This window comes from Netta rufina (genome assembly GCF_964035555.1).
Source record: "Netta rufina genome assembly, chromosome: 2".
NCBI classification, from domain to species: domain Eukaryota; kingdom Metazoa; phylum Chordata; class Aves; order Anseriformes; family Anatidae; genus Netta; species Netta rufina.
Window position 1 is genome coordinate 145859430 of NC_140124.1, and position 15092 is coordinate 145874521.

Consider the following 15092-nt stretch of genomic DNA (forward strand, 5'->3'; position numbering starts at 1 on the left):
ATATTTGTCTTCTTGGGAGTTTAGAAAACTTAATTTTCATGGATCAAAAGTTCTACATTTCTCTTCTGTAACATTCTGTCTGCAGTGAGCTTTTGATTCTTAGAAAGCTTCATAAGCAGAGTAATATAAATAAAGCAAATGGGGTCATATGCATTGATGGCAGTATAGGATAACTGGTATTTTATTAAATTGTTAGAGTTTTTATGTGGTTCAGCTGAAGTAGGACTGAACTGAGTGGGTCTGCCCTAGGATGGACTTGGTGATAACTAGGACAATTTTAAATCTAAAACTAGAATTGATAAAATATTAATTAAATTATTATTATTATTATTTCAAACAGTTTTTCGTACAGGAGTCAGAAACCTTGTTATAGATGATGAAACAACCTCAAGTCTGAGAGTGGTATGGGACATTTCAGATTACAATGTTCAGCAGTTCAGAGTGACCTATCTCACTGCGGATGGTGACCGTGCCGAGGAAGCGGTAAGAACGGTCTGTATGGCTTTTTATGAATTGACTTCATAAGCTTGAAAAGTTTGTTTAATGATTGCTTAATAATTGCTAAGGCATGGTCTCTCCTTACATGACATTCCAGGTGCAACTAGTAAATGATTCATGCTTGGCATTACTGTAAGATAGAACTTCAAAGTTTCAGTCCCAACAGCACCTGATGCACAGCAGCCATAGGCAGTCCAAGGCATGATCTAGGCCCAGTCACGCACATTTGAAGGACTCAGTTAAATGACTTGCTGCCTGCCCCTTCTTCCTGTATTTTTTAAATTTGTGTAAGGTTTTTGACTGTTTTGTTTGTATTTTTAACTCGTAGGCCTTTTTGCTATCCTCAGATTGTGTTTTAACAATCCTTAAAGTTTTGCTCAGGGCAATCTTAAGTAATTCTTTTGACTTCAACAATTTTGTTCCTTTCTTAACATTCTCATTTTATTCCAAATCAGTGAAATTTAAGTTCAAATACAGACCTTCCGTACTGCTTACATACTCTGAATATGCCAAAACAGCAACAGCAGTTTTTAATCTAAGTGCCTAAGAATATTTGTTACTTTTCTAATACTATGTGATGATCAAAATTAACATTGTCTTACTGAAAAAAATGTTTGTGGTGATCAAGATTTTGGAAAATATCTGAAAGATTGAAGAATATTACGTGTACTCTTTTGTGCATATATCAAATAATAAAAAATGAAGCCCTAAGCTATAGCTGTATTATTTTAGGATTTTAGACTTGTTGAGATAATCTCCGAATGCTGGGAGGCCATATGCTTTTTTTTTTCCCCTTGGGGAAATCTTAATATTTCAGCTCTTGGCTTCCACAAACACCAGGTTATAGAATTTTGAGATAGCTGTGTGTAGATGTATTAAACAGATTAAATTGTACAGTTCAGGGTTATTTTCTAAGTCAATAGCTCAGAATGCAAAAATATTCCCTATATCAGCCTCCTTCATTAGAGTTCCAGTAGTGTCTGTTGTGTGACTCACTTCTGTTTGTAGTACAGTAGTAATGAAATGATGTGATATTATTTTTGAAGTCTATCAGACTGTATCAATTAAAAATATTAAAAGAATGAGTTAATTGAATATCTTTTTTATTTTTTCTAGAAAAATGTGTCAGTCTTTTTTCAATTTGCTTTCATTTACCTTTTATGCGAACTTGGTAGAAAAATACTTCTAGCCATCTTTCATCTATAATCTGAAAATGAACTCAATGCAGTGGTTTCCTTTTGGACTGGAAAAAATGCTTAGTATATAATACAGTGGCAAAGTTGCAATGTTCATCTAAAATTTCTGAAATTTAGATCCTAGAAATACGATTTCAGCTTTGGAAAGCCAAATCAAATTCATTATATAAATAGCTCTGTTTTAATCATAGAATCATAATATGCACTTACTACGATTTTAAAAGGAAATTAAAACCACAAGAATGAAGTTTAAATTCTGGTTATTGAAACTGTGAATTGACTCAAAACCTCATTGAAGAAAATCATAAAATCTTAAGATTAGGTAGGTATCTTAGCTCTAATTCTGCAAACGATTTAATTTTAAGTACACACTCAAGTGATAGCTTTGGTCACAAGCAAACAGATTAACCATGGGTTTCATCTCTGAAATCTATCGTGTGTACAAATACTGTATGGAATAAGGAACTATTTAAGATCATGCTTAAAAGTAAGAATATTTTAAACTGAAGGAAGGTAATTTGTCATTTGGCTTCAAGTACCTGAGAGGTGCAACACGGATGTTAAAAAAGTACTGTTCATAAGTTTAACTGTATTTCTCAGACAGAACCCAAAAGTTTTGTGGAGTTTGGTCTTAAATATACTGTAGCGTGTAGTAGATGTGTAGGTTTTTTGGCTCAGGTTTCTGTCATTTAAATTTCAGTTACTCCTCCCTTTCCATAAAAGTATTAACAAGCTTTTTAATTCTTTACACAATTTGCTGAAAATCAAAGACTAAAAAATGAATACTTTTCACTGTAAAAGGGTTAAGCCCTAAATTACATGTTCTTTAATGGGTGTGCTGTACATGCTGGAAGGACCACTTTTTTTTTTCTTCCTTAAAGCCAAGAATGTTTCTCATTGTTGAAAACCGTATTGTGCTTTGGAAGACCACTGATGTGCAGATGTGGAAAGAGAGACTTCTTAATGGTTGCATCCCCTCTTTTAAAAACCTGAACACTTGGTGGTTTTCAGAAACGTGTGTTTTGAGTATGTGTATAGAGGAGTTTAGCACAGGAATCTGTCATGCGCTAATCATCCTGTCCTAATATAATTTCCATTTTTGAAAAACAAATGAAATATTTCTTTGACAAGTCTCAACACCTGGGTGTACTAGATTAATGTCTTTCTGTGCATCACTTGACAAACTTAGAAGTAGTTTGAATGTGTCCTGGAGCATTAGATCTGGTGAGAGCTTTCTTCTTTTCTAGAAAATTTTGTTGTGCCATCATCACATGCATCCTCTTTTAACCACCAAAACTCCTTGAGGCTCACTGACTGCTTTTCCCCCTTGAGTTAAAACGGCTCATTAGAGGTCTTTCAATTTCTTGCCAAATGTATGAGGTTCCTAGCTCAGGTGAAAGGTTCACACGGTGGACATGGGACAGGGAGGGTCCAAAATAAGAGTTTCAACTTTGGGACTGCTGCCTCCAATAATACTAATTCAGAAAACAGGTTTGGTGCAGGAAATAGAGGGTGGTATTTTCCCTTTTACTGTGTCCTCTTCCTGTGGCAGGTAGCTCCCGTTCAGGTTTCTGAGGCTCACTGAGATTAAAATTTTACTGACAAATTAAAAGATTTCCAGGCTTTTCTTGGGCACTTCTACTATTCTAGTTGTTGTGGCTCCCGTCAATATACAGTCATTCATTGTAGATTTTCAGGATTAGCTGCTTTGAGGAAACCTTGCACTGTGTTAAAATGCTTAATTTGCTCTAGAACAGGGAAGGAAGATTTTCTGTCCCCAAAGAAAGAAAGTAACAATCAGCCTTTGTTAATGGCTTTAGCTTTGGGCAATCACTTTCATGTCAAGAAGAAATAAAATAAGAGGCTTTATTTTGTCTGTACAATTGTTTAAGTACTAATCATGAATATGACACCAGTGGTCTATGGAGCTTTTAATGCAAAGCTGTGGTGGGTGTTTCATAGGCACATTCTTTTTTATTCTGCTCAGGTATAATCAGTAGATCTGCTAAAAGAGGTGACGATTTCATTGTTTTATTTTACCATACAGTGCCAGAAATATTTGAAAATGCAAGCTCCACAGCTGTAGCAGTGAAAAATAGTGTCACATGTATGATATTAAAAGGTTTTGGCTCTAAACATTAACCTTGGTTTGTTTCTGGTATTCTGACAATGCAGGTAATGGTGCCTGGGAGACAAAACACTCTTCTACTTCAGCCTCTGCTGTCTGATACAGAATACAAAGTCACAATTACTCCCATCTATGCAGATGGAGAAGGAGTCAGCGTCTCAGCTCCTGGCAAAACATGTAAGTACAAACTTTCTGCTGATCTTTGGCCAGGATGTGTATGAAGAAAGGCTTATTCTTTTGGCCTTTCATTCTTGACTGCAGCAATATATTTTAATATAAATGTGGGCTTACTTTGCGTGATATATGTGACACAAGAGCTTTATATTAACCTCAGTTCATCGGTTTATAAGCAATGGATTGCTTCTAATTGACAGATTGTATTTTATGTTCAAATACAGTGAATACGCAGAAACTTATTGAGTAATAAAACTGGTAAGTCTTTTATAGATAACCCACCAAGGATAACCCAGCTAATACAGAAAATAATGTAAATTGTGCCTGCTGGGATAGTATCAAGCCAGCCATTGTACTGTTAGATGTTCTTTTGTGTGACCAAAAGGTCATTAGAAATACTGCTGAGCTTTTTATAAAAGTAGTTGCATTATCTCCAGAGTTCTGAACAAGTACCAAAAGATTACTCAGCTCTAACTTAAGTTGCCTCTCTAAGTATATTGGTAGAAAAACATCTCATTGCTTACTGCTAGTCATGGTAGTATAATTTCATTGAATTATTCTCCTAATTTACATAGTTTATGCCTAAATTGAAATGATGTTTGTGCAGATACGTAAATCACTTGTAAATCATTCAATTTGAAAGTGTAAGTGTTCATTTATACTTCAAAAACTTCAAGCACTTGGCTTTAAAGAAACTATATAAATGAAAATTAATTATCTCTGATATTAAAAAAAGCAAACAACAAAACAAACAAAAACTAACCAAACAAAAAACTAGGGACAAAGTTGGAAACTAATCTGGAAATTCATTGTTTGTTGAATTTGTTTCAAAGATTGAAATTAGCCCTTAGAGTAAATTGATATAATTTTCTTAAATACATCATCATTAATCCACTGGCATAATTCCAAGGATAAATTTGATTCAAAGGTTGATTCAAATGTTGATTTGATTCTTCCTGGTAATTTTGCCCATAAATTTGAGAGTACTGGGTATCTCGTGATTTTCATGTACACGTCTGAGTTCTGTGCATGTGCTTGTATGTGTTACACTTGTAAAGGCTCACTGTGGTTTCTTTTTAGTACCCTTGTCTGCTCCCAGAAATTTACGTGTCTCAGATGAATGGTACAACAGATTACGTATTAGTTGGGATGCCCCACCATCACCAACAATGGGTTACAGAATTGTCTACAAACCTATAAACAGTGAGTTTTTAAACTGATTTTATGTTGTTTGTCTTTGACTGTACAATGTTTTATGTTATAACATCATCTTTTGCTGAGTTATGTACTTAAATCTAACAGTTGCAGTTACAACTTTAAAAGTGCTATTAACTTAGATGTCTCAGTTTTTGAATATGAGAGTTTTGCAGAGTTAGAGAATGATACAGGTTGGAAGGGATCTCTGGGGATCATCTTTTCCAGCTCCCAGATCAAAACAGGGCTAGCTTGGAACAGTTTTCACTGGACCTTGGACAATCAAGTTTGTAACATCTCCAAAAATGGAGATTTCAAAACCTCCCTAGGCATCTGTTCCATTTTTGACTGCCCTTACTGTAAAATTTTTTCCTAATATCTAATCAAAATTTCCCACATTACAAATTTTGCTTATTTCTTCTTGTCATCTTCCTGTTTGCCTCAGAGTCTGGCTCTGTTTTCTCTTCTCCCTCTCATTACGTAGTTGTAGGCAGCAGTAAAATTCCCCCTAAGATTTCCCTTCCTAAGGCTGATCAAACTCAACTCTCTCAGTCCGTCCTTGTATGTCATTTTACCCTGACTCCTATTTATTTCAGAGGCCACCTTTCCTTTTCCTGTACCTCTCTTCTGTGGTCCTCCTTTCCTTCGAGTTCCTTCTCCTTACAACACAAATAAAGCTTTTGTTTCTTGACTTTTACTTCTGCCCTACTCCTGCCTTACAGACAATTGCCTTTTTATTCATGGACCATTTTGTCTATGCTGCATCTACTCACCAGCACCTTGCAGCTAGACAAAATACCACCCAAAGACAATGCTATTGTTTCTTAAGTCTATCCAGAACAGCTAGGAGAGGTGAGAAGGGAACTGTTTGTACTTCTGTTTTGGTACAATCTTATGCTTTTCTATTTTCATTATCATTTTTGCACAGTGTTAAAAGATGTTTTTGTATAAGAACCCCTTAGGGACTGTTCTGCTGGCTGGCATCTGCTGTCCCCTGTTGGTCCTGGCACACCATCAAACTGAGGAGATCTTTGGCATCCTATTTAGGGCAGTAGTAAGTCACTGAAGCAGAACAAAAGAGTTTTAACAGATGCCAGTGTCTAGCCCTGCCCTAATGAATCCCACTGCTGAATTTCCCAAGTGGTTTGGGTCTTCTGTCCATACAAGGACTGTACACTGTTCTGAGCAGAGTGTCTGTCTTTGTGCATGTTAAAAAGAAAAAAGAGAAAAGAAAAAAGAAAAAAAAAAAAAAGAAAAAAGAAAAAAGAAAAAGCAGTAACTTTAGGATTGAATGTAATGTTGGATAAGTCTTAAGATTTATTTTTATTCCTGCTAATTTGGTGGATGGGCAAATTCTTTTCTAATTTTTTATTTCATTTTTTGCAGTCCCTGGTCCTGCGTTGGAGACCTTTGTAGGGGATGATATAAATACCATTCTTATTCTAAATCTCTTCAGTGGAACAGAGTACAGTGTGAAAGTATTTGCTTCATACTCAACAGGCTTCAGTGATGCCCTAACAGGCGTAGCCAAAACCTGTAAGAATGATTTCATGCTGTTCAGATCTCTACAGGCTGCTTTTCACTGTAACTGTAGCTTTGTGCAGCTCCCTGAATAAAATTTCTCATGGAATTGTTTTTCAGTTATGTGCAAATTGTTTTCCTGAAATGGAAGTCTCTTTTTAATCAAAGTTTGTCATGCTTTACAATCTACTGGATATTAGCAAAACAGGGATCATAAACCAGATGACACTATTTACCAGCCAAACATTTCATAAAATCATAGAATGGCTCGTGTTGGAAGGGACCTTGAAGATCATCCAGTTCCAACCCTCCTGTCATGGGCAGGGACACCTCCCACCAGCCCAGGTTGCCCAAAGCCCCATCCAGCCTGGCCTTGAGCACCTCCAGGGTTGGGGCATCCAGAGCTTCTCTGGGCAGCCTGTGTCAGGGCCTCACCACCCTCTGAGCAAAGAAGAACATTTGCTTAACAATAGATACAAACCTCTGTAATGGAAAATCTGTTCACTCTTTTTTTTTTATTCTCTAACTCCATATATAAAAATATAATTAATATTTATATTAATTATACCAATATTTATATTGGGATATATATTGGTATATATTTCTGCCAATATTTATAGTGGTTTATAGTACAGAAGTAGTGCTTTTATAATATTTTTATACTGATTTGTAGTGACTGACTTTTTAGCAACGTTTGTTATTTAGTCTTAACTACATTGACTGAAGTTCCAAAATTCAGATCTGAAAATTCACATTTTCCCCCCCCTTTTTTTTTTTCCTCCTTTTTTTTTCCTCCCTTTTTTGGTTTTATTGATGACTTTTTTTTGTAAGCAGTTATTTTTTTTAAAGTTATTTTAAAGTTATATTAATTAAAGTTATTTGTTAAAAATGACTTTTCTAATTCTGTTGTCACTTTTTCTTGTGTGTCATATTAGACGAATAAATCTATTTTTTTTAATACTTAATTTTCAGTGTACCTGGGTGTGACAGATCTGGATGCATATCAAGTCCGCATGACTAGTCTCTGTGCTCAGTGGCAGCTTCACAGACATGCTACTGCATACAGAGTAGTTTTAGAATCACTTGTGGGTAAGTTACTAAATCGTTTCATGTACATTTTCAGCCCAACCCAGAGAACTGAATTGCATGAGTTAAGAAATTGTACTTGGTTGGACCTGTAGACTAGCTCTGGGAAGACTGGAAATGATGGACAGAAGGAAGAGTTATCTACACATTGAAAGTTTCAGGACATCTCTGTCCTTTTATATCAAATAGATGTGAACTTGACCTTTTTATTAGTTTGAGTTTTATCTGTCAGTAGAAGATAGGTGCTTATGTGAGCTCTTCACTGGTGTAAGGGACAGAAGATGGATAAAAATTGAAGTGAATGCATTTAAAATTGTAAATAAGCCCATCAGGGATCGCTATGTAGGATTAGGGGAGGGCAGAAGGGAAGGGAAAACTCTGATTGAATCCAGACCATGCTCACAGACAGAAGAGGGTCCAGTTGTCTGTTCTCCTGCAGTTGATTGTTAACTGCAGATTGCAGTAATGTTAATCTAGATAAGCACGAGATGTTTTTTATGTGGCAACACGTGGTGTCTTGATGCTTTTAGCAAAGGCTATATGGAAAGTGAAATACACTTTCTTCTGTTTCACTGTGATTCTAAGGTATAGCCAGAAGAAGTTATGGAGACGTCACTGTTTGTGCAGAGTAATTTTCTTAGCCCCAGTAGACATGAATGATCTTTTGAATGGTGACAAATCAGAAGCTTGGATAACTTGAGAGAAGTGTAGTTAATAACATTTAATGGCATCTATCAAAGTTATCAGGAAAAGTACTACTAATTTGATTACAAAAGAATAATGACATTGCTGTGCTATGGCAAAGAGGTGGTGATATGGTTTATTTGAAGGCCTGAAATACAGACAAGCTGTTCTGAAAGCAGAGGTCTTTGCTGACTCAAGAGAGCACAGATTTTCTTCTCAGCTGGGAGCTAGACAGTATTCTGTTTTCTTGGTACCTCATTCCTCATCTATATAACTGCCAGAACTGTTTCAACTGAGCCAGAATTGTTTTAACGGAGCCAAGAGAGCCTAAATATGAGCAAAATGAGCTGAAGTGTGAACAATTGCCTCTTAATAACATCTATCATGAAGAATTTTGATTGTCAGATAGGGTATGTGTCTCATCCAGGCAGTGATCATTTATTTTTATACTAATCTAATGCATCCTGATAAGCATCAGATGTTTTTTTTTTCACTTGGCAGTGAATGACTGGCATTTTGTGTTTATATTCTGTAGAAAGTGAGAGTGGTTGCTTGTATATTTCACTGTAATACTTCTTGCTGCTACGAGATTATGAATTGTGCTGAAGGTTTTCTTATTATTATTAAAATATGCCTGAAGCTATTTCCAGCATCTAGGCATTTTCCATTGTCAACATGTTTTCCAGTTCAGAATGTAACGGAATTGATCTGAAAACCCTATAAAACCCTATTCCTTAACCAACATATTTAATGGTTACTAGTGGAAACTTGAGTACAATATGTAGTTCAGTCTCTTTTGCAATTACTAAGCAGATTACAGACTCTGAGAACCAGAGGCATAGACAAAAGATGCTGTGGAATTGCATAATGCAACAATTCCTCATTAGACTCTGATAATTTAGGACCAGATCCAAAGGCCATTGATGACAGCGTTAGTGTTTTTATTAGCTTCAGTGCAAGGGGTGAAATTCATCTCTTTTCCTGCAGATATCTGACACATCCCTCAGCTCCTACTTAATATGAAGGATGGAATGTCACAGGGACCTCTGCACAGAGATGAATTTCAAGAAATAAGGCAACATGTGGTTTATAGATTTATGTCAACCACTTGTCCTTCATCTGCTGTCATGTTCCCTTCTAATTTCAGACTTACATTGCACTATTCAATAAAACAGCAAAGGAAACTATGTTTTAATGATTTCTTTTTTGATTCCAGATGGGAAAAAGCAAGAAGTAAATCTTGGTGGAGGGACGCCTAGACATTGTTTCTTTGAGCTAATGCCTGGAACTGAATATAGAATCAGTGTCCACACACAGCTTCAGGAGATAGAGGGCCCTGCTGTAAGCATCATGGAGACAACATGTGAGTAAAGCAGATCAGAGTTCAGCTAGCAACAATAATGATTGATTGCTTCTGCTTTTTTTTCCGCTTCTTGCCTACAAATGTGCTGTTCCTACACAGTTTCATTTAGCTGAGATTTTAATTTTTTGGCTACAATGTGACTCCTCTGCAGAAGTGCACAAAAGGCTGCTTTCTCCAGAGGATTCTTACTCCGCTGCTTTGTATTATTTGTGAAGTCACATTCAGCAACTGCACTGCACTTCTTAATGAGAATGAAACAGGGACAGTGGATTAGATCCTTTCATAAAATGGCCTTCTGGGGGATACTCAGAAAGTCTGTGACTTTATAAAAAGAAAAAGAAAAATACAGAAAAACAAAGCAAACAGAAACAGAAGTAGAGATTGTTTTATATGCTGCAGTTCTTGTCATTTAGAAAAAAAATCATGTGTGTTGTCTGAGTAACACACAGTTAAATGGGACTTTGAAACCCAGTCTACTCATATATATCAAAAGAAGAAAAAGCAATCTTTTTAGTATTATTCTCAGTACCATGAGACAGGCAAAAAAACAACCAAACAAAATCAACCAAACAAACAAACAAACACAACCCTTTCAGCTGTTTATGAAGGCAGGACCCTGCTGTCATGAGTTCAGAATATTGTAAAAGAAAATATGGGATGAACAGAATGAAATAAACATACTCAAATGTTATCATCGTCAAGCCTGCTTTCAGTCTAGGTGATCCACTTCTCATACTTCATTACTGTGTACCACAGTGCTGTTACCCTTCTCTCAGGGTAGAAAACATTTATCACTTTACTCTCCAACTTCACCTCTCCATACTTACAGAGTTGGAGAGTAAAGTGATAAATGTTTTCTTACAGGACTTATATAAGGACTTATATACAAATATAGCAAACACCAAGTAGTTGTACTAGAAGCAATGAAGTTATGTCACCTGTTGCTTCTTATGACAATTGCATTGACAAAACTTGAAAAAAATGCTGTTGAACCAAAGTGGAAACTTTTCCTTAGCTATAGACGTGGAAGTCAACATGTGTGCATGTTATCTCTGAGAATTCAGCCAAGGCTGAATTAAAAAAGACTGAACAGAACTTTTGCATGCAGCAAAGCTGTCAGTCAGTGGTCATGTAGTCAATGAGGTTTCTGGGGAGTCGTCATTCCAAAGCTTATTTTTAGGAGAAGGAAGAGACAGATTAACCACTCTTCAGAAACTCTCTATGGCAGTCTTCGTAAAAGTTGCATCAAACAAGGAAGCTACAGTCTTGTGGAGTTGTGCTAGGAGCTGCATTTCTAGCTGGAAGCGTAACTAGACATGTATAAGCAAAACATAACATGACTTTCACAGAATTCAGGAAAATTTTAATCAGGACAGGCTGTGGTTTGCTCTGGATTGCAGGCACTGGCTTGCACTTGCCCTATCTCTCCAAGTTTTGGATTGCAGGACTAATCTCTTCTTCCTCCCAGTGTGGGTAGAGACTTACTTTCTGTAATGAAGGATTGGTTGTGGTCAGAAAGGAAAAGGATTCTGACCTTTTATAAGATGAATTAAGAATACCGTGTCAAGAATGGTGCCACCACATGGTCTGCTACACTGGGAAACACAGAAACGGACAATTCCTGTAGTAGTTCAGCAACACATCGTATCATTCAGAATGAAATGCACCCACTAATTGCTTTATAATAGTACCATCCTTTTTCAGGTGCTCATTAGATGAAGACATTGCATGCATGCACTCATCTGCCTTTTTCTCCAGTTGCATAACTAGTTAGTTAGAGATCATGAATTTAAAATGTGGGGATGAGTAGAAAATACTGTGTTCAATATAGATAAAACATATTGGGATTTTCTTTCAAGCATTTTTATATTTCTTCCTTTTATTCTCAAGTACCATTTCCAACTCAGCCACCAACTTCTCCTTCAACAACATCTCCACCACCTACAATCCCTCCTGCAAAAGAGGGTAAGTGCTGCCTGTGGGGGTTTATAATAATTTTAAGGTGTTGATGCAATATTAGCTGCTTCTGACACTATTTTTAGAGCTTTGGGGATCAGTTTTCAAAATGCATTTGCTGCGACTACACTGTTAAGGCAGCTGGCTTAAACTTAATGAGCCAGAAGTCTGCAATGGTTATTGTATTGTTGAAATTTGCAGAAAAGAGGGTTAATGTCTGTGGGATTTTCTTTTTACACAACTCCTAAACCATACATGTTTTGCAACTGAAGCAGATATCCTAGGGGTAATTAAACTTCTGAAACAGCTTGATTTTAAAAAATATGTCTACTTTAGTTAATGACAAAATTGTTGGCTGTGTTCAGGCTCTCCTCTTTAAATGTAGACTTCCTTTTATTTATCAACTGAACGTGTAGTGTTTTGTACAGTCTCATAAATATTTCTGTGAGGGAAGCATTATTGTTGGAGACTGAGGGCCAAATCCATCAGCTTGAAGTGGCTTGCAGCACTTGAGAATTTAATCCCTGAGTACAGGAAAAAAAAAGACCTTGTGTGTGTGTGTTTTAGAACTGCATAGCATCATTTTTCTTTTTTTTTAATCCAAGTAGTAATCAGCAGAAAACTAGAAATGCAGGTATGTATCTTCCTGTCCCAGTCTCTGGATGTAGATGAATGTTTTTCTTCAAGATGAAATATGTTTTAAAACCAACCCTGCTTTGAGACTGTTTGATTCTGACCCTAAGCAATAGACTTGGATTCTGTAGTGTGTCGGAGTTTCCCAGTTTCCAGGAAAGAGTGAGCAACTTGTGTGGGCATGTGTACAGCTCTGCAGACTATTTTGCACAAGAGCATGCTGAAATAAAACTATATGGGGGATGCCTGCATGGCTCCTTAATATTGCAGTTATAAAGGGGTGAGCACTAGGCCCTACAGAGGAATTTCCACAGGGAGCCTCTATAGTGGAGTACAGATTCTCTCCTATTGCTTACTGTGTCATGGAAAGAATCTGGGACTGTATAAGTGCATGTGTGACTTTATTTAACAACCTAAATTAAAATGGTCACCCAGATTTTAAATAACTGTTAGGGCCTGAAAGTGTATTCTGTGATAGGATCTGTCAGTGCACATCATTCACCCCTTGTGGAGCTCAGCTGGTTCTACACCTGCACTGAAATCAGTGCCAGCAGGTCTGTGTGCTAAAGCATCATTAACTAACATTTAAAAAGGGCTTTTCATCACCGTAATATTTTCTTAAGTAATTTATGAGATTTCCCGAGGAGTTGAGGTGTTGCTCTAATTCTAGAACACTTGCTTTTCCTTCCCAGTGTGCAAAGCAGCCAAAGCTGACCTCGCGTTCCTGGTGGATGGGTCATGGAGTATTGGAGATGACAATTTCAATAAAATAATTAGCTTTCTCTATAGCACTGTTGGAGCCTTGGATAAGATTGGCCCTGATGGAACACAGGTAATCGATGTAGAGGGACAGGGAGAGCATGTACACTAGACAGGGCAGTTTACATTAGCACCAGAAAAAAGTTATTGACATAATTTCACAATTCTTTTGAAAACATAAACTGCCTTATGATGGTATTCGTTTAGTATCTTATTTATACATCCCATATGGTAAAATTCATGACATGAATTTTGCTAGCATGAAGACTAAGTATCACTTTAGTCACCTCTGAATTGGTCATGTTTATGCCTAAATAAGCTAAAAATGGCATGGATAACAAAAACTAAAGGTTAATTTAGTTCATTTATCACTCACAGTGCTTCAGAAGCTTATGTGCATCATGCATGCTTAGTTTAAGCATGTGAGTATCTCCTTTCAACTTGTGAACACAACTTACAGACTACGAACTTTAATAAATTTTGTGCATTGTAGAGATTCAGTATATAATATTGAAGTGCACTGTCTGGACTCAAATAGCACCGTGTTTGGGAGAGGCAGTATTTCAGAATACGTTCTTGCATATTTCTATTACTTGCTTCAGTGTTGCTCCCTAACTGTAAGTTGCTATTCATTCATGGAGACTGAATAAAGTCCCTGCAGTTGTGTGTGTGAGTAACTGTACACATGTACTGTAACTAGGATTTTGGTTTTTGGCTGGATTGGGAGTATTTTTGCCAAAGTGGGTATTACTTTTCTCATCCTGCTTGCTGCAAAAATGAAACCAGAAAGTATCAGGTGGCTGCCAAAGCTGCAGAGAGTAAAACTAAGTTTTATTTAGTGAAAGCTTTTTAAACAGAAAAAAGTTCTGCCTTCAATTTAAGGATAAAGCAAAGTTATGAGATAAATCCTTGTTTTAAACGCTCTGATCTCTTACTTTTTGCTGATGCACTGGGTGGTGCTCTAATAATGAACACATCTTCTGTATGCACAGGTGGCAATAATTCAATTCAGTGATGATCCCAGGACAGAATTTAAATTGAATGCATACCAAACAAAAGAGACTCTTCTTGAGGCGATTCAGAAAATAGCCTACAAAGGAGGAAATACAAAAACAGGTGAGAAAGGTCATGGTTATGATGCAGATTTTCTTCCTGCTGCTCTCTGTACAGCATTTTGATTCCATTTGTGAAGTAGTTCAAGCTATCAGTGAAAAACCGGTGAGAATGTCGTATCTCCAGCCTGGAGATGAAAAGTGGTGCTTTGGCATTAGAAAGTCTTTGGAATTTGTGGCTTACATCCCTCCCCACCTACTGCTGGGCACTCACCCCTCTGACCAACAGTGAGTTCAAGAATGAGGGAGGGAGGACGGGAGAGCGAGTTAGGCAGAAGTGAGTGACTTTGGGGATTGTGGAAGTTGAAATGGGGAGTAATCTGAAATCAACTTGGCAAGAGCAAAAGTGAGAGGAGGGAGAAGATGGGAGGGAGCTTGCAAAGTGTGTAGGAAAATAGTGGACAGAGTGGAGGGTCTGTTGGTTAAATGCCAGGACAGTTAAACCTCAGTGGTATGTTTAAGACTGGGCTGGGTGAAGAGGTCTGTTAACTGAAGGTAGTTACATTTTAATTAATCCCTTAGGATAGCACTCTGATGTGAGGAAATTAAAGATGAGAACTGAAAGAGTTAAAGTCTGAGTTGGAAACCATATGTTTTATTATTCTGAGGCTGCACAGAAATTTCTAGCAGCTGTTGCATTGCATCAAATCTCAGTAGTATCAAAATGACATGTTTTCGATTTTCTCAAGAAAATGCTATGATGGCACTTTCAGTTGCTACCTGGACGTGCCCTACAATGCAGAAAGAGACTATTTTGTTGTCTCTAACCTGCAGAGTACCCTTTTCCA

The 15092-nt window shown here is 36.9% G+C and overlaps 1 protein-coding gene across 2 annotated transcripts in view; it reads left to right on the forward strand.

Moving 5' to 3' along the window:
- The window catches only part of COL14A1 (collagen type XIV alpha 1 chain), a gene marked incomplete at its 5' end in the record, with an annotated part of 120167 nt that overhangs the window by 56619 nt on the left and 48456 nt on the right, over nucleotides 1-15092 (forward strand). Inside the window, 9 exons of one of the 2 annotated variants that reach the window (XM_084281298.1) lie at nucleotides 341-492; nucleotides 3870-3999; nucleotides 5077-5199; nucleotides 6577-6726; nucleotides 7684-7800; nucleotides 9698-9844; nucleotides 11735-11809; nucleotides 13126-13265; nucleotides 14185-14308. In XM_084281298.1, the coding sequence (XP_084137424.1) occupies nucleotides 341-492; nucleotides 3870-3999; nucleotides 5077-5199; nucleotides 6577-6726; nucleotides 7684-7800; nucleotides 9698-9844; nucleotides 11735-11809; nucleotides 13126-13265; nucleotides 14185-14308 (1158 nt within the window). The remainder of the gene's footprint in view (nucleotides 1-340; nucleotides 493-3869; nucleotides 4000-5076; nucleotides 5200-6576; nucleotides 6727-7683; nucleotides 7801-9697; nucleotides 9845-11734; nucleotides 11810-13125; nucleotides 13266-14184; nucleotides 14309-15092) is intronic. The other variant, XM_084281299.1, reaches the window with a different exon arrangement.